Source organism: Xenopus laevis, chromosome 5S (assembly GCF_017654675.1).
Source record: "Xenopus laevis strain J_2021 chromosome 5S, Xenopus_laevis_v10.1, whole genome shotgun sequence".
Classification (NCBI taxonomy): Eukaryota; Metazoa; Chordata; class Amphibia; order Anura; family Pipidae; genus Xenopus; species Xenopus laevis.
Genome location: NC_054380.1, coordinates 100,511,277 through 100,535,761, shown reverse-complemented (window position 1 = coordinate 100,535,761; position 24,485 = coordinate 100,511,277). Strand labels below are relative to the sequence as shown.

Below are 24,485 nucleotides of genomic sequence, written 5' to 3'. Positions count from 1 at the left end.
CCTTACATCCCAGGGGAATTCTAGACATATTTGATTTTAACTCCCCAAGGGCTTGCAGGTGGGGGTACAATAAGTGGTCTTGCAGGAAGGGGGGCACATTAGATAAAACCACCCTTGTGCCCAATCCTTCTAGGGGTTCTACAGGGACATAACTCCCTCCCACTGTGATACCCCTCTGTACCAGAGTATGCACTGCAGTTAGAGTACGGGCAAAGATTATGGCTTTCCCATACATTTTACTTGCTGCCACTACTGCAGAGTGGCCCACCACTTCAGCTGCAGCCTTTATATAAGCCTCTATGCCATGAGTGCTTGACATTAGGCATCTGACCCCATGCTTCCTTGTAAGCTTCTCTACCCCAGCAGTGACTTGGCTAGGGTTGCTGCCAGTAGCTACCGCGTGTGCAAATGTTTTAGCAGGGGTCACATTGGCAGCAGCAGCAGAAGTAGAGGCAATGGGGCTTTTTGACATGGGCTCTGCCTGGTGTTTCCTTGCAGAGCTACAGCTGGGTTTTTCAGGTCCTTTTGCTTTAGAACCAAGAGATGTTTTTTTATAACTTTCCTTTTTATTCCCTCCCATTATTTTACACAACACCACACAAAAAGAAAGCTTTATACTATTGATTAACAAAAAAGTAAGTTTTAAGTTGAGAAGCTGTGGCAGGGAGAGGGTTAATGTGAGCAGGTGCCTGGGAGCTGCACTGCTGCTGCTGGAAAAGATTTTATATTTATACTTATATTAAATCCTTCTCCCTTTAGCTTTCTCTCCTCACAGAACTGAGTGCAAAATCAAAATATCCACTCAATCTGTACAAAAATTAAACAATTTGTGCTGAAACAAGAGAAAAATGCAAATGAAACTGACACCCAGGTGCGGGGGAGGGGTAGGGGATCTAACAGTGAGTTTGTAGCCCAGAGCAAGTGAAGGGAACTGGGCTAAGAATCACTCACCTTCAGGGTCAAAAGAAAAATCGATTTTTAGTAAAGAAAATCAACTCAAAACTTCCCAAATTTCACCCACCAAGTGGACAACACATTCACACACCAAGTGATAACAAAAAATCCTGTCTCAAACAGGAATTTCAATGCTTAATTCAGCACTAAACAGAGAGCTTTCTCCTGTGTGTTGATTTTTCATTAGCTGAAGTTACCCACGGGACTGTTTGTATGCGCTAACTTCATTTTGGGGCCTCTAAATGCCAGATACTTTGGTAAACTTATGAACAATGACCACCAAAATGTTCAGAGGAACCCTGGCAATCATATTTAGGGTGCTTTTTCTTAGTACGTAATGATACATGGGCGATATAGTGCTGGGAAGTTGAAGGTTTGAGGCAATTTTCAGATATTTCACCAAAACCGACAATTTTGGGAAAGCCTTGCGACTCAGTAGTTTGGAGCAGAAAGGCATGGGTACCCATTTTAGATTCAGTAGAATGTGTACTTTCCAAAAATATATGGGTTTGGGGGGTAAACATATATTTCTGTGTTTTTACCCCACAAAAAATGCAGTCAATGTGTTGATTTCTCAGTAGCTGAAGTAAAGTCCTGATCAATTTGGATGTGCTAACTTCATATTGGTGTCTCTAAATGCCAGATACTTTGGTAAACCTATGCATAATGGGTATCAAACTGTTCAGTGGACCCCTGGCAATCATATTTCAGGTGCTTTTTCTTGGTACCTAATATAGTTTGGGATATGCGGAGCAGCAAAATAAAACCTTTGAAATGATTTTTCAGAATTTTGAATTTTTTTTTGAAAAAACCGCTATTTTCAGACAAGCTTTTATGTTTGGTAGTTGGGAGTAGAGAGACATAGTTACCCATTTTGTAATCGGCAGAATGTGTACTTTTCAAAAATGTATGGTTTTCTGGGGTAAACCTACGGTTTCAGGATTTTTTGCCTTGGAATCTAAAGCATGCTGTTTTCTGCCTTAGTGCTTTCAAAATTCGGTAATATACTGCCGGGAGTTTTTGCTGTACAGAAATCCTAAATCTCCCTAAAACTATACATATCTGGTATTGGCACGTTCGAGAGACATAAGGCTTTCCAAATCAGTTGGATTTTCATCCCTAAAATGAAATATTTTTCTGGTATAAATTGATATACGATGAAAAATGGTAATTTTTCTTTTTTTTTTGGTATTTAGCACTATAAATTTTTTTGCACAGGTGGAAATACATGAAAACTCAGGCAGATTTAGAAAGCTCAGTTTCTACCGAAAAAAACAATGTATAGTTTTCCTAGGTAAACTATAGGTTTCCCCTCAGAAAATGCCCCTAAAGTGAGAGAGCACAAAATGTTTCAAAAACGGCTGGCATTTCGCGTAACCAAAATGTGAAATTCTGCTGGCACTTAAAGGGTTAATTACTCAGGACTGTTCTGTTTTGAAAGTTTACCTGTGATTTGCAGGACTTTGGGATAGAATTTGTTCCAGAATCTGCACTGTTTGGCACGCATTTTTCGATTTGTGTTTGAGTCTTCTGTGCCTAACATAAGGTAATGCTGCTCATCGAGCGTGAAGACAGGCCATCTGTTTTCCAAAGGCTGTGCCCCGTTTGGATTTCTAGAAAACACAGATATTTCAGCATAACGACTGTTATTTAATATTCTGCTTGTAGTTTGTATTATGCTGTTTATATCAGTAGCCTTTTGGTTACTCATTATTATTCAAAATGCTTGTAATATTACCTACAATCTCAAAGTATGTTTTATTGTGAGCTTTATCAGTACTCTGTGCAGACTGCACTGTGAATTTCCCCCCTATTTGTCAAGCATAGAAATGCAGATAAACAAAAGTGTGCTGTTTTAGTCTGAAAACAAAATAATCAATTTTAAAGATGGCAATAGAGAAATAGCTGCCCCCCACAAAAAATTAAGAACATCACATACATTTCACTGCTAATTTGTACATTATTTTAATGTGCATATTTATGTGTGTAGATTATGTGTGTAGATATAGAAAGATAAAATATAACATTTTATATTGTCTGGACACCTATTAAAACAATCATGAGGGTCCTGTTGTGTATTTTATTATGCTGATTATTATTGGCAGTATTGAACACTAACTTTTCAGTTACAACCAGACCCATCTCCTATCGAGCTAACAATCGATTTGTTGGTCTGTATGTCAAAGGAAGTTTAAGTGACTTTTCTGAAGGCCGTAGTTGACAAAAGCATCTGGAATGAATTCCAAGTATGTTTAAGCTAGAATTCCAAGAGTGAACCACTGCATTCAGCATTAAAAGTAATTTCCTTACTGAAGGTATGTTTGTTAAGTCATAATAAGTGATTTGCAGAAGATGCTTCTTACTGTACTGTCACAAATGATTGGGATTTGAGATGGGCATGCTTACTAGGTTATGGAATTTTCAAAACCAAAAAATGATCCCATAACTCTATCTAATATTCAAAATATGGGCATACAGACCACATGGTATTCCGACTATTTCTATGGCATTTGTGAAAGAGTATTTATCAATGAGTGGAAGTGAAAGTTCACCCTTTGATAAATACTCATTTAAAATACCGTAGAAATCAATGGAGAGAGGTGGTATAGCGGACTGTAGCGGTCTCTAACTTCACTCTTTGATAAATATACCCCTATGTTTAACACTATCCTGCACTATTTATTGATGCATTTTTTGTAAATGCAAGTCTTGAATTGTCTCCTTGGCTCAATTTGAATCATTTAAACACTCCTGTATTCCAGGATACTGAATGGATTAGGGATTTGGGTACATTACCTTACAATTACCAAATATCTTCCTCTTCTGGCAGTTCTCATAAGTATCTGAGAAGGCACTTGTCTACCAGTTGTTCTACATCAATGTGAGAGCCATGGCTCCTTAGGAGATGTCCCAGAATTGGTAAAGTATACTTGCAGGTAATATGTAGACCCATAAATATTAAAAGAGGTGCATATTCCTTTCTAATGATGGGTGAATCCAACCCGTTTCACCCACAAATTTGCAAAATGCGAAAATTCACCAAAATGCATTGTAGTCTATTGGCATCAATTTTTTTAGTTGCATGATGCAGCGCATCAAATTATTTTTGTGGCACAATTTTTTTCACTCACTGAAGTCTATGGGCATAATTTTTGCTGCGAAAAATTCACTAATCATTATTTCTTTATATTGTTCCCTGACTTTCCAGTAAACCCTCCCCTTAGCTAATACCATTGATCTCTTTTTTAATTTCTTATATACAATTTGAAAAATGATGCGAAAGGTAAATGTAATCTAATTACTGTAATTTAATGTGCCAACACGTTGCCAACAATGGCTTTCTTTCTTAGGAATTATTCATAGTTGAATTCACTGTGAACAATAATATTGTTCAAAATATCTGGATAATTTATTGTAATTTTTGCGACTGCCTTCATTATCACAATGATGTCTAGAATATATGCATTTTTTACTTAAACTTCAAAATGTACAGAATTGTGATTACTTGCTTGATCGTCAGCATTCTTTGTTCTCATACTACTTTATAATTCACAGCTGATTTTCAGAAGATGATGTATATTTTTTTGGTGATAAGTTATTAACAAATACGTGTGATCTACAGTTTCTGCAAACCACAGATGTGTTATATTTCACTCATTATGACCCAATTAAATAAAACCAGCTAATTGTGTTTGTTATAATGTCATTTGTTATCAAATGATACTCTTCAGTACGCAGTTAATTACATTTTGGCCTTCCTATTGTTTTTTGATCCAAAACATTAGAAACAAACATTTTTAATAACAAACAAAATGTATTCCATCTCTTTGGGAACACACACACACACACTCGTGTGTGTGTGTGTGTGTGTGTGTGTGTGTATGTATGTATATATATATATGTGTGTGTGTGTATATATATATATATATATATATATATATATATATATATATATATATATATATATATATATATATATATATATATATATATATATATATATATATAAAATACTGTTATGGCATATCATAGTATCAAATTATAAAATCTTCTCTAGTGTGTTCAAGAGGGATTATATTCCCTCCCCATCTACCAGGGAACTATGGAGGAAAAGATTCAAGCTCAAGACAAAGACTGAAAACCAAGAGGCCACAAAAGTCCACTGTTGAAAGTGCTAGTACCAGTTATGTCTAGTGTAATTACTTCTATGGGCACTACAGGGAGAAAGACACAGACTGGAGGTAGTGATTTGAACCCTGCTAAGATGTCTGAAAACCAAGAGGCCACCAAACCCACTGTGCTAGTGATCTCTATTGTAAGTACTTAGGTAGGCACCTCAGTGAGAAAGCCATCACTGGGAAGGTAGCTCTCGCAGGACCCGGCCACTTCCGTCCGGTATGCCAAGCAAATAAAGTTGAAGTTTTACTTTAATAATGGAGGTGTGGCCTGCCTCCTGTTACCCTTGCAAAGCTATTAAGGAATTTAGGGCTTTCATGGATGATAGCTCTTGGGGGGGGGGGGTCTTTTCTGCATCAACTGCACACTATCTTTAAATTGCCTGCTAAGAGATTCTAAATTGATGTTTTCTTTAAATGTAAAGTGCTTGCTTTTTCACTCAATGTTAGTAGGTTTTGTATGCCTCATATTTAAAAGGCAATTTATAAAAAAATATGTAATTAGGAAATATCAATATTTTTGTTATATTTTGTACTAAACAAAAAGAAGAAACCACTTTAATTTTCTAACTAACAGTTAGAGAATATACAACTTCCTAATCTTGTCAAGCAGAGGAGAAATTGATAAAACTATTTTCCAGTCAACAGAGAGATTATATAATTTATATTGTGTACCATTTTAAAAGAGCCTGTACTAAAAACTACATCAGAGCTTGTATGTAGACAATAGCTTTCCTTAACTTTACCGGTTTTACTAGCATGCTCCTGCCCTAAACTTGAAGTCAGCATATGAGCTTTGTAGTAGACTCTTAGCAGAGTCTGTCCTCCAGATGTTTTTTTAACACTTGGGGAAGGTACCCACATGTAAATTTACACTGCAGATGATGCTGATGATTATTAAAGTTCCTTCAATACAAACCTGTCTACCGGTTTAGAGTAGGTTAGAGCACCCCAAGTCATTCAGGGTGTTTAGAAACTGTAGTAGAACTAAGAAACATTTTGTTTCATTCTGGGTAAAATAGTTATAAATGTTAGGGGAGTAAGATCCACTTTTTATTACAGCACCATGCTTAATGAACATACAGTATACCAATCATTAATATTTGCCTTACTGACTTTACATGTTCTAACTGCTAGTGCATATTTGTCAAAGCTAAAGTCACAGCTAAAAAATTTTAATTCCGTAGAATTTATGTGTAGTAGTAGAGGTCACATTTGGCCATATGTTCTTGGCACCAGAATATATTTGGATTACATTGGATCATGTTGTTACTGGATAATAACTCATGAGAGACCCAGCAGTTCTGCTGTTTGTCAGAATAATAAATCTGTGGGAAAAGGATCAAATAATAACTTATTGGCAGATGATTATGTTGTCGTAGAACAAATTTGAGAACTAATTTCCAAATTTTCCGATTGCAGGCACCATATAAATTATATATACAAATCATGCATATGAGTGTGTGTGTGTTTATGTACTAATGATGAAGAACAGGAAGTTTTCCTTTAGATTAAATTTCCTTTCCATATTTACAAATGGAGAAAAGTGTCATAAGCTGCCAACGAGATCAGTTACAAGATGAAGAAATACAGCCAAATCATCAGCAACATACCAGGCTAGGGGCAAGTTATAGGTCTCTAATAAAAGATACTGAGTAAAACAGCTCATGTGTAAAACCCTGCTTCATGTAAATGAACCATTATCATGATAATATACTTTTAATCATAAATAGAAAATTGCCATTTTAAAAAATAAGGGCTGCCCCCTGAGATCGTAAGATTCACTGGGGCTCATTTATCAACACTGGGCAAATTTGCCCATAGGCAGTTACCTATAGCAACCGATCAGTGATTAGCTTTTTAAAGCCAACTGTAAGAAGAACAATTAATGCAGCGATTTGATTGGTTGCCATGGGTTCCTGCCCATGGGCAAATTTGCCCACTGTTGATAAATGACCCTCACTGTGTACACATACAAACCACATGTAAGGTCACATGAGCCAATTAACAGACAGAGTTCTGCCTTTTGCTTCCTCACTTCTTCCTGTTACAGTTAGTGTTGTAGTATTTCTGGTCAGGTGATCTCTGAGGCAGCACAGATAGAGTCACGAAATGGTGGTTCAAGGCAACAGATGTAAAAGGGCAATATTTATGTAAATATATATTCCAGTTTGGTAAGATTCTTTAATATGTCATTCAATTTGATATAAACTATCTGTTGCTTACGTATTCATTTTGGGGGTATAGTTTTCCTTTAAGTTAAGTTTAAGTTAACACTGAGCTCCCCATTGGCATAAATACCTTATATAAAAGCCTGAGTGCACTATTTATAAAAGTGCTTATCAAAATCCATTAAGGGCTAGTCCACACGGGGAGATAGCGACGCGTTTGCGGTCGCGGCGACAAAGCGCCGCGACAGTCGCCGCGACCGGCGCAGGCGACAGTTTTGTATGGGCGCCTATGTAAAAACGCCTGTGCTAACCACACGAGGCGATGCGCTTTTCAACAGTCGCCTGAAAAAGCCTGGCGAGGCATTTTCAGGCGACTGTTGAAAAGCGCATCGCCTCGTGTGGTTAGCACAGGCGTTTTTACATAGGCGCCCATACAAAACTGTCGCCTGCGCCGGTCGCGGCGACTGTCGCGGCGCTTTGTCGCCGCGACCGCAAACGCGTCGCTATCTCCCCGTGTGGAATAGCCCTAAAGTGCATGGGAACAAAGCCACATTAGTCTATTAAACTTAGAAAGAAAATGATGTATCTAGAGTAAGTATTAATGATGCCAGATTATTAGATTTGTGACTTCACAGCTGAATTTTAGATTTATAATTTCACCTGGAGCAGAAACATGTATTTCTGTCTTGGTTTCTACTCAACTATAAATGTAACAGTTTCATGTGCTATCATGTATTTCAAAGGAAACAATTCTATTGTTAGCTTATTATCCACAAAAATGACAATACCGTTGAGTGTATAACTCACATTTGTGTTATTTCTACCAAATTTTCCCTTTATACCTTGCACTTATCAACACTGAACTTCGTCCACATATGATTATACCTTTTGTTTGATGGTACGTTAGCTAGCATAAATCAATGTTTAAATGTTTTAAGGGCCTTAAGGAGTGCTCTTCAAATTATTGTACAGGAAAAAACTTTTTTCTGGAAAGTCCCAGGTCTCAAGAATTCTGGATAATGGATTCCATATCAATAATAGATAATAGCAGACACTCACATATCACACAGACATGTGTTTGCCGTTCACCTGCTGAATTTACTAACATTTGCCAGCCTGTTTGTTCTCATTGAAAAATGGACAATTTTCTGCTAAAGTAAACGAATTCTGCTTTCTTGGACTTTTTGTTGCTAAACACAAGCTCTGTTGCTATTTTGTTGCTGCTGGAAAGGGCTTTTGGTTAAAAAAAAACGGACTGTTTTTCCTTTTCTCTGGAGTGGCCTGCATTTATGGTGCAAATCAAAAACATAACTTACAAAACTTAGTAACAAGAAGAAGCACACATGCACAATGCAAATGTGCCAGCATGCCTGGATTACATTTGAAACAAAATTTACAGGAATGCAGCACCACACTCAACAGGAACTGGTAGTGATTTATTTCAAACAAAAATTTCCAGAGTTTTGATCACAAACTCTGATCCTGAGGACTTTGTACAGTCCTTGTTGAGTGCAGTTCTGTATTCTGTATTTATATACACACAACTTACGGGCAGCACTCTGCTGTATTACTTACCTTGGTACACGGCAAATGATCCAGATACTTCAAATGAAGTCCAGCAACATTTGGGGGCCCATTTACTTAGCTCGAGTGAAGGAATAGAGGAAAAATAGTTTGAATTTCGAATGGTCGAATATGGCTACTTCAACCATCGAATGGGCTACTTTGACCTTCGACTTCGAATCGAACGTTTCGAACTAAAAATTGTTCGACTAATCGACCATTCGATAGTCGAAGTACTGTCTCTTTAAAAAATTCTTCAACCCCCTAGTTCGCCACCTAAAACCTACTGAGGCCAATGTTAGCCTACGGGGAAGGTCCCCATAGGCTTCCTAACAATTTTCTGATCAAAGGAATATCCTTCGATCGATGGATTAAAATCCTTCGAAACGTTCGATTCGAAGGATTTAATCATGCGATCGAATGATTATTCCTTCGATCGTAGGAATAGCGGTAAATCCTTCGACTTCGATATTCGAAGTCGAAGGATTTTACTTTGAGGGTCGAATATCGAGGGTTAATTAGCCCTCGATATTCAACCCTAGGTAAATGTGCCCCCAAGATGATTTTCAAAAAATTGTATTAAAAACCGCATGAACAGTTTTTATATATTTTTTGTTTTTAATTAAATTTTTTTTTTCTAATTTAATTTGTGACCTCAAATCATCTCATAAACAACAGGGTAATGACAGCTAATGTATGAGCTAAACCTACATTGCTCTGCTTTGCTTTGCAAAGCTAGACCTCACTGACACTAATAGCTACTAGATTGGTTGTTAATATGTATGACCAAAATGGTAAAAGCCAACACGCTGTGTTACTCAAGTTTCCATCCTACTGTCAACATTCTGCTTTCCTTCAGTTGATTAGTGTCTTGGCAACACTGTACAAGGAAAAATATAATTTTTTTTTTTTCAGACAGGGTGTCTGGTGTAGGTTACTTTGTGGTTTGTTGGAATTAAATCCATTTGGGTCCTGGCCATGTTTTCTTTTTCTGAATTTATTTCAATCTTGTTCTTTCTTCCATACCTTATTAAGTAAGATTGATACTATAGTTAAAACAAAATCTCTTGTAATATAAAAGCAACTACAATCAAACATTTAGCACTCACAGGATAACAGTCCCTTTAGCAGTTTTACATTTGCACTCCGAATAACAATGCAATATTAAGTCTGGTCACCTTAACTATATGCAATATTAAGCATGTGAACATGTTTCTTCTTCTTAATATAGTATATAATTATTTTAATAAGTAATTACACCTGTTTAAAAAAATCTGTTACACAAAACTGTTTAGACACTGTGTTCCACTGCTGCTACACATAAAACTCGCTGATTGATGCATGACTCTTTGAAGCATGGGTACAATCATTTCTATTGGTAACCAAAGAGCTTCCCATAAATGTTTTACTGGGTGGTCAACATACTGCTATGACCTGTATATCTTTTTTTTAACTAAAGTGCATAGCCCTAAAGAGATTTTATATTATACATACACGTATACAGTAATATACTTAGATATTAGAGATATTTCAAGATGTGCATAATACATTAAATAAATTCAAATGTTCTTTTAAGACTAATGAGCAATGAATTTAAATGTAGGATGCAGATTGCGCTGGCTTTTTTACAGCCATGCAATATGCATACCAATTTGCCAAACATATGTTTAATTGTGGAAGAACTGCACAAATGGACACAACATTTCCAACTTTAGCAATGGCAGGGTTCAGCAAAATCCCAACCCTGCCATTGTGTAGATTTATTCACATTCTGCATGGTGCATTTTTAATACTTTTTCAGTGTTCCTTTTAGGCACTGTTACATAAATGTAAACTTGCTACCTCGTACATATGCATTATATGGAATCCACACACTATATATGGACATTTGCATAATTCTCAATACATGATTATGGTATGCTATAGTTAATTGATCAAATATGGAACTGGGGAATCTTAAATAGGTCTGTATGTGACAGCCTGGTTTTTGTAAGATCTGTCCATGTCCAACGGCCTCATTTCGAAATCTGGAAAGGACTCTCACTGAATGCTGCTGCAATTAGCCAGTCGGTGATTGTGATGTCACAGCCCTGCTGCCTTGTCTTATTGGCATGCCCACCCTATATCACCCTGCCCCCAACATCACCTGCCCCACCACATGACATCATCTACCCACCCCTGCAAGACTTTAATCATAGCATAGGATATTTTTCTCAATACTGGTAAGGGATCTCCTTTCTTATGGGAAGAACTTTTGCCATAGGCTCCTTTTAAAGCAAGTAGATTTTATTTAAAAAAATAATTAATTGCCTTTTTCTTTGTAATAATAAAACAGTAGCTTGTACTTGAATCCATACAACCTATTGGTTTTATTTAATGTATAATTACTTTTAGCAGACATAAGTTATGGTAATTCCAATTATGAAAAGACCCCTTATCCAGAAAACCCGGATTATGCTTGGAACTATGAGCACTGTATTATAGCCTATGGATAGATAATGAACAGATAGATATGCAGATGACATACTGCAATTTTTAAAATACAGAAACTTTATTTTCACAGCCTGTTGAACTGTTTTTAAGTTGTATAAAAGTCTTATCTATTGTAATTTTTAAATAGAAAACACTGAAAGTAAATTAATTGCATTTCTAAGGGACATACAGGGGATATTATAATTTTAAACTTGTAGTACAATGTTTTAAATGAACAAATAATAATTGTTCCTACAGGTATGATAACAATATCTTGTTTTGGAGGAGGGAAAGCCCGTGCACAGTAAGTTATAGATACACTGAACACATTATTTTCTGTTGTAATATAACATTCGTAGGTTCCTCTTACTAATTCTTAGATTTTAATTTATTTTTATCATTGGTAGGTGGTAATTACTAATTATGAACTTAAAAATAATTAGTGCTTTCCATCTGTACTTATATTGATGTGTAAATCATAACTCATTATTTTAGTAATGAAATGTGAAAATATTAATTTAAAAATCTACAGTAGAAAATGTCAGCAGAAAAAGAAGCATAGACATCGTTCATCCTTTGCATAACTTTGCCAATTAAACCCACAATTTACTGATTTCTCTACACTGAGTCCTCATTCTTCCTAACAAGAAATATAAAATCCTTTGTATTCCTGTTGTACCTTGTAACTAATACAGGTATGGGAGCTGTTATCCAGAATGCTCCGGACCTTGTGTTTTCTGGATAACAGTTCCTTTGGTAACTTGGATCTTTATACCTTAAGTCTACTAGAAAATCATGTAAACATGAAATAAACCCAATAGGCTGTGTTTTTTTCTCAAATAAGGATGGATTATATCTTAGTTTGGATCAAGTACAAGGTGTTGTTTTATATTTACAGGGAAAAAGGAAATCATTTTTGAAAATTTGGATTATATGATTATGTCTACGTGAGACAGCCTTTCCATAATTGGGAGCTTTCTGAATAATGGGTTTTCGGATAATGGATCCCATACCTGTATTTGTAATATTTTTCTTAAATATTTCTTATGGTACTCTTCTATTATAGGTATAGGATCCCTTATCCGGAAACTCGATATCCAGAAAGCTCAGAATTACAGAATGGCTATCTCCCATAGACTCCATTTTATCCAAATAATCCAAATTTTTTAAAAATTATTTTCTTTTTCTCTGTAATAATAAAACAGTAGCTTGTACATGATCATACTACCTACTTGCTCTTTCATTATCATATTATTATATTTATGTATTATTATTATTGTGCAAAGGTCCTTCAGTCACTGATCCATGTGCATAAATTAGTTCTCTTTCCATTTAATAATAATATAAGCAATGACAGAAATATGGGGCATTTTGACCATAGCCACTTACTGTTGGATAAGTACTTAAGCCTGGAATACCCAGATTCCAAAAATGTCCCTTGCATTTCCAATTATCCCTGCCAGTGCTTTATCATATTACACATAACTGACATTTTGGCACATTATACAGTCAGCTGCAATATTTTATTTTAAATTATACGTAGAGCCCAAATACTCCTTACAGGAATATTATAATCAAGCAAGGTAATCACGTAATTTAGACTCCCTGTCACATAAAGCTTGCAATACTGTGTGCATTTTCAATAACTGCACAGTAAAATCCTGGTTTGTCTGTACTATAAAAGTGAATAATAAGGAAATTCATTATTTTACACACTAGTAAAGATGAGTAAATCAGTCTGTATGAGTCAAAGACAAATTAGACAAATTTTAATAAAAAAAGAATGTAGCATTTTTAATTCCTGTAAGACAAGGAGTGGCTGAAAATACATATTTAACTAAATGGTTCACATCCATTGTGGCAAAAACACTACTAACTGACTGTCGAGGTTGCATATAAGTCAATGGGAGAAGTCCCAATGATTTTTTGATGTGCGCTGGGTTACGGGTGAAAATTCTGAAAAAATCGTGAAATTTGTGATCGATAAATCTGCAACGATTTGTTGATGTTTTTATAGGAGATGGAAATGTAAAGAAAGCTGCCTAACATTCACTTAAGTTTTATGAAGTGGATGCTGAAACATGCATATGGTCAACAGGCTTACCAGAAAAAATCTTTAATGAGGGTCAATTAAAAAAAATGCCTAGTGGGTGGATCCATAGATATCAGTACAACCCTACCCAAAGACGTTTAAATATGAATCCCTAATTCAAAGCTGGTAGTGGCCAGAAGAAAAAGTGTAGGATATTAAAAGTCTTAAAGGATGCATATGATTAAATATTCATTCTTATGCTATAAATGAAGTGATAGATAAAAAACATAACAACTTACCCTGATTTTGCAAAATTTGCCCAGTATCTCATTAAAGTGCGACTCAGAGCTTCCTCTGCCTTGGTATAATTAAGTCTTCTGTGCATTGGTATTCCAAATACAAATTCAATTTCATAGCCATGCATAACACCCATCCACCCAGGCCAGGTTAGTTTTGAAGATCTGTGATGAAAGTAGTATAAATAAGCCGTGTTACCAAGTTCAGAATTCCATTTGGCAAATTCCAGCAATGGGCATATAAAATTGTAATCTCCAACAATATCATCCATAGCATCCCGATTATGAGATGGATTCTGTTCATCTTCCCAGTTTGTATAATGAAAAAGGACCGAATCTACTGCAAGCTCTGTTGCTTCTGGAAAGGACAGTCTGACACTTTCTTGAAATTGTGTTCTGTTTATAAAACTCTCATGATCTTTACTAAATCCGGGCAGTCCATATACTAAGAAATATGAACCCTCATCTCTGTTAACACCAGTTAAGATTTGTGTGTTCTTTTTTAATTGACCAATTTGCATTAATATTTCTGGCATTTCTATAAGAAAATCTCCATCAACAGTAGGAGGAAAATTAACTTCTATTACTGATTTGTGAGGAAGAACTGAAACAGCTTTTTCAAATATTTCTTCCGGACTCTTAGTTTGAAGGCAAGTAATGATTTCTGTTTCGTTCCTATAAAAACAATTCAGAAGATTGGCTAATGTCAAAGCTCTACTGTGGGCTTCAGCTTTGGTTATAACAGCCCAAGGAGCATTCGCTGTTGCACTTTGCATAATAGCTCTTGTGAAAAATCCATGACTTTTTGGAGAAAGCATATGATAACTGACAGAGGCCCCCCCAGCACTTTCTCCAAAAATGGTTATGCTTTTGGGATTCCCACCAAATGCTGCAATGTTCTCATAAACCCACTGAAGAGCTAATCTCTGATCAAACAGACCAACATTTCCTGGAGCTTCACCATTTCCTGGAAAAGCTAAAAATCCCAGTGTACCTAATCTGTAGTTCATGGACACTACAATCACACGTTCAGTCCTGGCCAGAAACTTCCCATCATATAAATCAAGAGATGATGTCCCAGTTTCAAATGCACCACCATAAATCCAAACCATAACACTTGCATTTCTTGGCTTTGGAGTTGGGATCCATATATTAAGGTACAGGCAATCTTCACTGAGTTGAGTGTTTGGATTCCACATTTCAGCTCCAGAAAAACCAGCAAATATTTGATCAACAGTTTGATAGCATGAGTTTCCATACTGTGAGGCATTCCATATGTCTGACCATGGTTTGTGTGGCTCTGGCTTTTTAAATCTTAAATTACCAATTGGTGGCTCTGCATATGGTATTCCAAGGAAAGCTGTGATTATCCCAGAGAACACTGAAACCTGCACCCCTTTTACTTTTCCATATTTGGTATCGACAATATCAGTATCACCATTGCAGTTCATGACAAATACACAAACTACTGTGAAGCAAATTGTAAAAATTGTCTTTAGAGAGGTCAGTTTGTACAACATCCCTGTCAAATGAAAAGCACAAATTAGTTGTACAGCAGTATAATATTTATAGATATTAAAAAAAAATACTATTTCATTCTTTTCTGATTCTTTTCTGAACCATAAAGGAATTCATTTTCTGGAAGGACTAAGGCTCAATAATGCAGTCAGCTACCTATAAGATAATGCAATTCTGTAAGGTGATGCCATTATAAGTGGCCAAAAAAGTCCTTCTGGACAGAATCTGCAGCTTATTAGCCTTTATATGAGGGTTCTGCCAATTACCTGTGCATACAGTATCAGGCTGATGTATGTTAGTAAGGTTTATTCAGTACTATAGTCCAATTAGGTCCAGAATGTGGGTGTCAAAATCTTTACATTTGGTTAATGATTATTTTGGCATGTTTTATTTTATGTTTAATGTGTATATATCCATCTTTTGTACAATGCAGCTGAAGATTTTGGTATTTTAGAAATACAGGTATACTACTACTAATATTAATAATAATACATTATTAATATTGTTATTTTTAGTGTTAGACTTAATTTAATACTCCTGAATAGTGCAATTTATTGTGTGAATTAGAGATTACCAATCCAGATTTCTGGATCAGTTCCTACCAAACGAAAACATATTAAACACAGATGCCAGCCAAATTTTTATCTTAGATAGCAAGATACAGAATAATTAACAGTCCTTTAGATTACTGTTTAAGCAAGACACTAAAGCATTCTCACAAGGCATAGGGTATTCATAGTTTTGCATGGATATCTTTTGCACTTGCTATAGAATATAGTGAATTGCTTAGTCTTTTTAAATTATTTCACATATTGATAATCACATATTTTATTCGTACCAAGTGTCACACACATTCCAAAAGTAAGTATTGCTATCATTCTTATTACACATTTTCTATTACATTTAGATAGGCGCTATTATTTTTATTTGTACAGGTATGGGACCTGTTATCCAGAATGCTCGGGACCTGGAGTTTTCCGGATAACGGATCTTTCCGTAATCTGGGTCTTCAGGCCTTAAGTCTACTAGAAATTAATTTAAACATTAAATAAACCCAATAGGCTGGTTTTGCTTCCAATAAGGATGGATTATAGCTTAGTTTGGATCAAGTACAAGCTACTGTTTTATTATTACAGAAAAAAAGGAAATCATTTTTAAAAATTTGGATTATTTGGATAAAATGGAGTCTATGGGATTCAGCCATTCTGTAATTCGGAGCTTTCTGGATATCGGGTTTCCGGATAAGGGATTCTATACCTGTAGTTAGAATAGCTACAATCAATATTGAAATATCCATTGCCAATTAATGCAAGGATCTAAACTACTTTACATGGCTTTTCCTTTTGCCTTTAGATTTTCCTGATTCTCCTATTCTGTTTTTTCACACCCTGTCATCCTGCTTTATCTAGTGAACTAAAAAGGTGAAAGGGCTGGAAAAAGAAACATCAGTAGTTGCAACAGTGTATTGACTTTCTGGTAGCTAGCAAACCTAAACCATAGGGTTGCAGCTGCTGAAATTATGATATTAACAGTGTAAAATTGCCAATGTCATCAAAACTAACACAAATACATGATGAATGGTAATTGTATTATTATTATTATTTTTGGTGGGTTTAGTTCCCCTTCATGTACATAACTAAAAGGTGAGTTTGAAAGGAGAGCAGCTAAAGGTACAGATTTTTATTGTATAAAGCAGGGATCCCCAACCTTTTGAACCCGTGAGCAACATTCAGAAGTAAAAGGAGTTGGGGAGCAACACCAGCATGAAAAATGTTCCTGGGGTGCCAAATAATTGCTGTGATTGGCCATTTAGTAGCCCCTATGTGGATTGTCAACCTACATGTATAAAGCTTGTTTGGAGAGCAGTTAGATTTCTGGGGTGAAGATCAGATGCACATAATATATGGAAAAAATCGAATCCCATTTATCTACAGCAGTATTTGCTTTCATTATTCTAATATCACTAGACATATCCCTGCTAATGTGTGGGTTACTTTGCAAAAAGGAAAATTCCCTGGTGCAATCTTTTTAGCTCCCTCTCACTGCTGCACACAAAAATTATCTTGTTAATTAACTGTTCAGACTTTCACTTGTAGTGATACGTGTTACTGCTCCATTTTTCAGAGGTATAAAAATATCTGTCATAGATAAGCAAAGTGTAAAAATGATACGCCTTCATGTCTAACACTTGTGTGTCATTATCTTAATACAATCTTTGATCACTAAAACATTTCTTTTAATTTTTGATACCCTTATTGAATCATCTGAATAAATAACTGTATACAAAAAATATATTTATCTTCATATTCCTTTTGATATTATATATATTTGACTTCTGTAAGTTAAAAATAAGATAACTGAAAAAAAACCCTGTTCTTCTGATGCAGAGTGACTAGTGATCTTTTGTTAGCATATGGGTGCTTGTTACTCAAAAAGTGAAGGCAGTGGTGTTTGTTCCATATTTGTTTGACTTACATATTTAATTCTCTAGAAGTTATCACATTTTAGTATTTATATTGGCACCATTTTAACATTGAGGGGCAAATTCATCAAGGGTCGAATATCGAGGGTTAATTAACCCTCGATATTCGACTGGGAATGAAAATCCTTCGACTTCGAATATCGAACTCGTAGGATTTTGCGCAAATACTGAGATCGAACGATCGAAGGATAATTCCTTCGAATCGAACGATTCGAAGGATTTTAATCCAACGATTGAAGGATTATCCTTCGGCCAAAAAAACTTAGCCAAGCCTATGGGGACCTTCCCCATAAGCTAACATTGGGTTCGGTAGCTTTTAGGTGGCGAACTAGAGGGTCGAAGTTTTTTCTTAAAGAGAACGATTTTTAGTTCGAATCCTTCGATTCGAAGTCGTAGTCGAAGGTCAAAGTAGCCAAAAAAAAACACTTCGAAATTTGAAGTATTTTTTCTTCTATTCCTTCACTCGAAGTTAATGAATTGGCCCCTTATAAATTTTAACAAAATGCAAAAACACCTTCCCTAAATATAAATTTTAACAAAATTTAAACAGATTGCTCCAAATGTAAATTTTGATAAATAAAATAAACAAAAACAAATAAATTCCCCTTTTTTGATTAAACTTTCATTAAAGTTTGCTGAACAATAAAAATTTCTTGATGAAATTCTACCGTGTCATGGTCAAAATAAATGCACACTTTTGTGTACAAGTTATAATAAGGGAGTAATATATGTAATGCTATGTATATGATTGATCTAGTTGTATGATTATAATATAGTTATATCAATTATCTTCTGATACGATATGTTCTGTATAAGTTGAAATGACTGGACCACAATTATTTATTATGCTATTAAACAAAGAAAAAAAAATGCAACATTTTTTAACTTAACGATGAAGCATTAAAATAAATAATGGATCCTTATTAACAAGCAAAAAAGATGAATCTGGTATTTAAAAAAATATATAATGATTACTTTTCAAAAATGCTAAATACAAAGAGAAATAAGAGGGAATTTTGTATTGAAAAAGAGTACAAGAGGACAAAATGTCATGCAATAAAGTGTACTGTTTCAGTTTCATTGGGGGTTTATTAAATATAATGGTATATTAAAGTTATCCCTGCAAACTGATGTCTGTGTAACCTGTATTTGTACACATTTCACAATTATATAGTATTTTAAAATGATATATAAGTGTTTACAAATAGTTTAGATTGCACCCAAAACTGAACTACACTTTCTACATTTTACTTCAAAAGGTGATTTTGTGTTAAAAAGTACACATACAAATCCATGTAGTTGCAAACCCAAAATAGCATATAGCAGCATGTTATCATCCGCAAATTAGTGGCTTGTGGCAACAGCTGACTATCAGTTAAAAGCAGTACAATAAGACATGTAGTTTGGATTCAGTTCTTGCCCCATGTCTTTCTAAGGAAAGCCCAAATTAGCAGAGAGAAAAAAACTGAGTTACAAAAGCAGAACGAGATTAACACTTACCCGTGTCAATGTTAAAAACTTTTGGACAGCAAGGATCTTGAGTAGTTCAGTGACTGCTGCACAACTGCTGCTTTAGTTCAGTAAATTGGATAGTACTGACATAGAAACTGCCTCTGAATTAAAGCTCGCGAGACTTGGCAGCAGCAACTGGAAGCAGGCGATCTTTAGCATCTGACATCTGCTCTGGGCATAAAACTTCACTTTAACGTTGTCGATAGAGATTCTTCAAACTTCCAAAGGCTGGTTTTTATGTATTTAGCTGGTTTGGGATGTCACCCATTGTTTTAGGTCACAGAAGGGAACATTAGATATATTTCAATGTAACCCTATTTTATGCTAATGTGATATTGTCACTGAAGGAAAAGAAAACACTGTTGCACAATAAACAAGGGGCTCTGTTAGAATTAGGTAGCGCTAACTGGTGACAATAATGCTCTGTGGGGAAAAGGGACTGAGACTCTTTATTTGCCAAAAGAGGAGTGCGGGACTTTGCCTGGCAGGGAGGTGCCAGGATGTGACTGCAACAGGGTCCCCAGGGTAGTGGGTCATTTTTTTTATTGTGAATGCATATATTTAACTGCAATGTTTTACTTTGCCTTTAAACCTTATATAAAGTTATATTTGTTATACAGCACTGTGTTTGTTTAAATGTTATCCTAATTGTGTATTCCCCGATTCCATTAGGTGGAGGCACTCGCATGAGAGGTAATTCCCAGTACCCTTTCACCTTGCAAAGGGGACTCAGGACCCATATCTGGTAAGAATGTACAACCTTGGCATCAGGGGGTCACCAAGAGGGTTTTACAGCACTGCCCCCAAAAGTTTTACACAGTCTGGGGTCCATAACTGGAAGCGTGTCCTAAATCAAACCTACCTACCACTCTTCTGTGGCCTACCAAGGAAACAAGCTAGGTATATTTCACCAATTTCACTGATTATCGCCCCCCCTGTATTTCCATGTCCTTCTCACCATGATAGATAAAACATGCATCAATTGTGTAATTCCACTATAATGTGATCTGTATACATTAATATGACTAAAACTGGCTATAGACGTAAAGATAAAGTCATACAAATCAAAGTGCCCTGACATTTTTGAACCGTGTGTGAATCATCCCGACTTTTTTCATACCATGGCAATTGGTCATTTATTAATTTAGAGCAGATTAAAATATTTATTTCCGCTAATGATAAGTTTTCTGCGTGTATACGATATCAATGGGTGACTGTTACTGCTATTTATCGGACATAACTTCCGTATGATTGCTTTCATGGGCAGAACATCGTCTGATGTGTTCTTTTACTACTTTATTTCATCTGAATGGTTAGTGGCAGGTAGGAAGTTTGCAACGTCCAATCGTTCATTGGATACAAAGGTAAAATCTGCACGTCTATGGCCAGCTTGTACTTGTAACAATTAATGTTTTGTTTGTTTGTTTTGTTTTGTTGGTACAAAATGTATAAATAAAACCTTTGAGAAAAAAAAACACAGAAACCTCTGATTTAGCTGGCATTTCAAAGTTGTAGTTCAATACAAAAAAGTCTTTGAGGCAACAGTTTTCCTATTAGTTGCAGTCAGTTGTATTGGCTATTCCTGTACTGTATTCTCCTGAATGCTGAAGCTGGTTCTCTGATTATTTTATTCTGGTTGGAAATGAAATATTAGGTGCACAGTCATATGGCTTCTTAGGAATAAGAAATTATATTAGCATAACATATCTACAGCTATAGCATGCCAAATCTCATATATTAGTTATTTAATATTGATACGGGTGTTTACTGTAGGGGGGATCAATTTAAAATCCCAAATACTATATAAATATTATAAACAGAACAGGGAACTCCTTTTCAATAAATAAAATGCTTAATTATTACATAAATTACAGAAAGGTCCTGTTGTTATGTTTATATCTTGTTTCTATATGAAGTCTTTGGGTAGCATCATTTAGTATACATATGTTATTATTTATATACAGCACAGTGGAAATATTTAATCTAAGTTAACAAATATTTTAATATATTAAAATATTAGCCTATTATAATCATAATTATCTCCTACTATTTTTTCCATTTTGCTTTATGGCCATAAAGAGCCATGACAATAGATTTTGTAAATGATCCTAAATAATTTAAGGGGTAATAAAAGCATAAACTTCCTGGAGTTCTATTTAGACAGTCACAAAGATTTTCCAGTTGCTGGCAGAATGCTCCTTAAGGAAAACTGATTGCTATAAATGTAAGGGAGAATTTGGATATATTGTCACCGAGGTCAATACTTGTGACCTGTTCTGTGTAGAGGACTCCTCTCAGCTTTCTTCAATCTGTCTCTTCTCACTGATCTCCCACACATCTTCTCAGACACTATGGGGCAGATTTACTAAGGGTCGAATATCGAGGGTTAATTAACCCTCGATATTCGACCAGGAACTAAAATCATTCGACTTCGAATATCGGAGTCGAACGATTTAGCGCAAATCCTGCGATTGAACGATTAAATCCTTCGAATCGAACGATTCGAAGGATTTTATACAACGATCGAAGGAATATCCTTCGATCAAAAAAACGCAGGCAAGCCTATGGGGACCTTCCCCATAGGCTAACATTGAGTTCGGTAGCTTTTAGCTGCCGAACTAGGGGGTCGAAGTTTTTCTTAAAGAGACAGTACTTCGATTATCGAATGGTCGAATAGTCGAACGATTTTTAGTTCGAATCGTTCAATTCGAAGTCAAAGTAGTAGTCGAAGGTCGAAGTAGCCCATTCGATGGTCGAAGTAGCCCATTCGATGGTCGAAGTAGCCAAAAAAACACTTCGAAATTCGAAGTTTTTTTAATTCGAATCCTCGAGCTTTGTAAATGTACCCCTCAGAGTTCTGCCTGACATGGAGCAACATTATACACATACAGCATGTAGGACAGAGGTGACTGGCAAGTAGAAATAATGGTGAAAAGAAAAGAAAACTCCATCCTCAAAAAGTGTATATATATATATATATATATATATAGATATATATATATAGTATGTTAGTCCATTACTGGTGCACTATGAAAAATAACTGCACTCTCGGGTCTTGTTTAATTGGTGAAAAAAAAATATTTATTCAATGTTTCAGACCATACAATTGGGCCATCTTCAGGATGTGAAACTCATACAAATAAAGACCACATTTAAAAAGACAGAATGGTGCCAAAAAAACCCTTTGCTGAAATGTATAGTGGGAGTGTGTAACCCCTGTGACGTATTGGCGGTCATTTATAAAATTCGGTTTTTCGCGCAGCGCATATTTTTTGCAAATGGTTGTATTGCGCATGTTTTTTCCTGAACGCAAATATATTGCACTGTTCTGCCCGTCTTTCCGGTTTTTGCTAATTCGCATTATGAATAAATTTTCACAAATGGAGCGCAAATGAGATGGGAGTTTGCGTGAGCGCACCCAATGTGCGAGGTTGTTGTGCGCGAAAATAGCATTGACAGTAACTTAAATTCACAGTTTGCGAAACTGTTTTGTGGATATTTTATCCACCACCAAAGTTGTGGCGTAATTGAGTCTCAGAGTGTGCGCAAAAATATTCGCAATTTGCGAATTGTGACATATTTAGAAAGCTCCTATAGACATTCGCATTGTCAAAAAAAATTCACAATTCTGTTTGCACCCTCTTATTCACCTTTATAAATGTAACCATGCGCAGGGCAATTATATTCACTTTGCAAACCAATCTGCCCAACGCAAAGCTTATAAATGACCCCCACTATCTATTGCGCCCCTGTATCCCTTTTCATCCAGGGTTGGATCCATGTATAGGCTGATGTATGATACTGGAGCCTTAACTGGACTTAAAAGAGAAGGAAACCCCCTGAGCGCAAAAATCTCTCCCCCTCCCCTGTGTTGCCCTCCCTCCCTCCTCCCCCCTGGCCTACCTGTCCCCCCGGGCAAATGCCCCTAACTTGTTACTCACCTCTCTGCGCAGGTCCTGTCCACGGAGTTCACTGGCGCCATCTTCTCCCAAGCGGTCTTCTTCCTACTTTGACCAGCATTTTTGGCGCATGCGCAGTAGGAGCATTTATCTGGTACGGATCTACTGTGCATGCGCCAAATGTCACGAAGTGAAATCGGAAAACTTCGCGACTTTTGGCGCATGCACAGTAGATCTGTACCGGATAAATGCTCCTACTGCGCATGCGCCAAAAACGCTAGTCAAAGTAGGAAGAAGACCGCTTGGGAGAAGATGGCGCCTGTGAACTCCGTGGACAGGACCTGCGCAGAGGGGTGAGTAAAAAGTTAGGGGCATTTGCCCGGGGGGGGAAAGGTAGGCCAGGGGGGAGGAGGGAGGCAGGCAACACAGGGGCAGGGGGAGGGTTTTTGCGCCCAGGGAATTTCCTTCTCCTTTAAGTACAGAGCTTATGCAAGCTCTGTCTACATTGTGTGGTTACCATGGCACTGAGACGAATGCCCTTGCACCTCTCACAGACTTTCTATGCGGACCTTATCGGTTAGCGGTCGCAGTCTGTGGCTGTTTCTCACATGTACCCTCTGTGTTATCGATCAGTAACATACCTGCCATACAGTTGCAACTTTTTAACTGGTCCAGTGGAGTGCACCTTTCGATGCTTGTTCTTAGCAGTGCATATTGTACCATGGGCTCTTTAACCTACCTAGTCTGGTGTCGCTACCTTTAGTCCGGGTATATACAGAATTCCTGAAAAGGAAAGGTTCTCCTCCCACACCCCCCATCACTGCCGCAAATATGAAGAATGCGGTGTGTGTGTGGGGGGGGGGTTAAGTGTATGGTGGTGGTGAGTTTTGAAACTTGGATGGGGCCCCCTGTGACAGCACTGGACACACAAGTCTGATATTGACCCATTTCAAATGATTTTCTCCACCACTCCGCCTCTTCTCCTGGCTGCCATTTTGTAGAAGAGTGGAAAACTAAAGATTAAAAGTGGCTGGGGATAAGGACTACCATGCAGCAGATTCTGTGGTCCAGGCCCCCTCATGGTCACATGGTCTGCTGTAATTATATCACTGGAAATCTGAACAGACTCTTAGTTGAATTGCTAAGACAAGTAGCATAACTACCATACAGTAGACCCTACAACCATGGGGACTAGACCATTATGAGGCCTGCTATTATGGTACCTTCTCACCAGTTCCTTCTATTTCTTTAAATTATTGCCCATCGCATATAAACTTGGCTGTAGCAAACAATGCCAGTCAGCAGCTACAACAGCAAATATGGTTTTGAACTGTATTAAAAGGGGCATTCTTCTAAACTGAGTTATTCTTCCACTTTAAATATTGTTGGTAATGTTCCACCTAGAATATGC

At 36.5% G+C, this 24,485-nt stretch overlaps 1 protein-coding gene across 2 annotated transcripts in view; it reads right to left on the bottom strand.

The window, feature by feature from the left end:
- The window catches only part of bche.S (butyrylcholinesterase S homeolog), a 62,415-nt gene extending 43,146 nt beyond the window's left edge, over positions 1–19,269 (bottom strand). For both annotated transcript variants that reach the window (XM_041564903.1, XM_041564902.1), the window contains exons 1-3: positions 19,164–19,269; positions 13,667–15,185; positions 2,401–2,567 (exon numbers count right to left, since the gene is read on the bottom strand). In XM_041564903.1, coding sequence (XP_041420837.1) covers positions 2,401–2,567; positions 13,667–15,183 — 1,684 coding nt within the window. In that variant the 5' untranslated portion in view covers positions 15,184–15,185; positions 19,164–19,269. The remainder of the gene's footprint in view (positions 1–2,400; positions 2,568–13,666; positions 15,186–19,163) is intronic.
- Between the last annotated feature and the right edge of the window lie 5,216 nt (positions 19,270–24,485).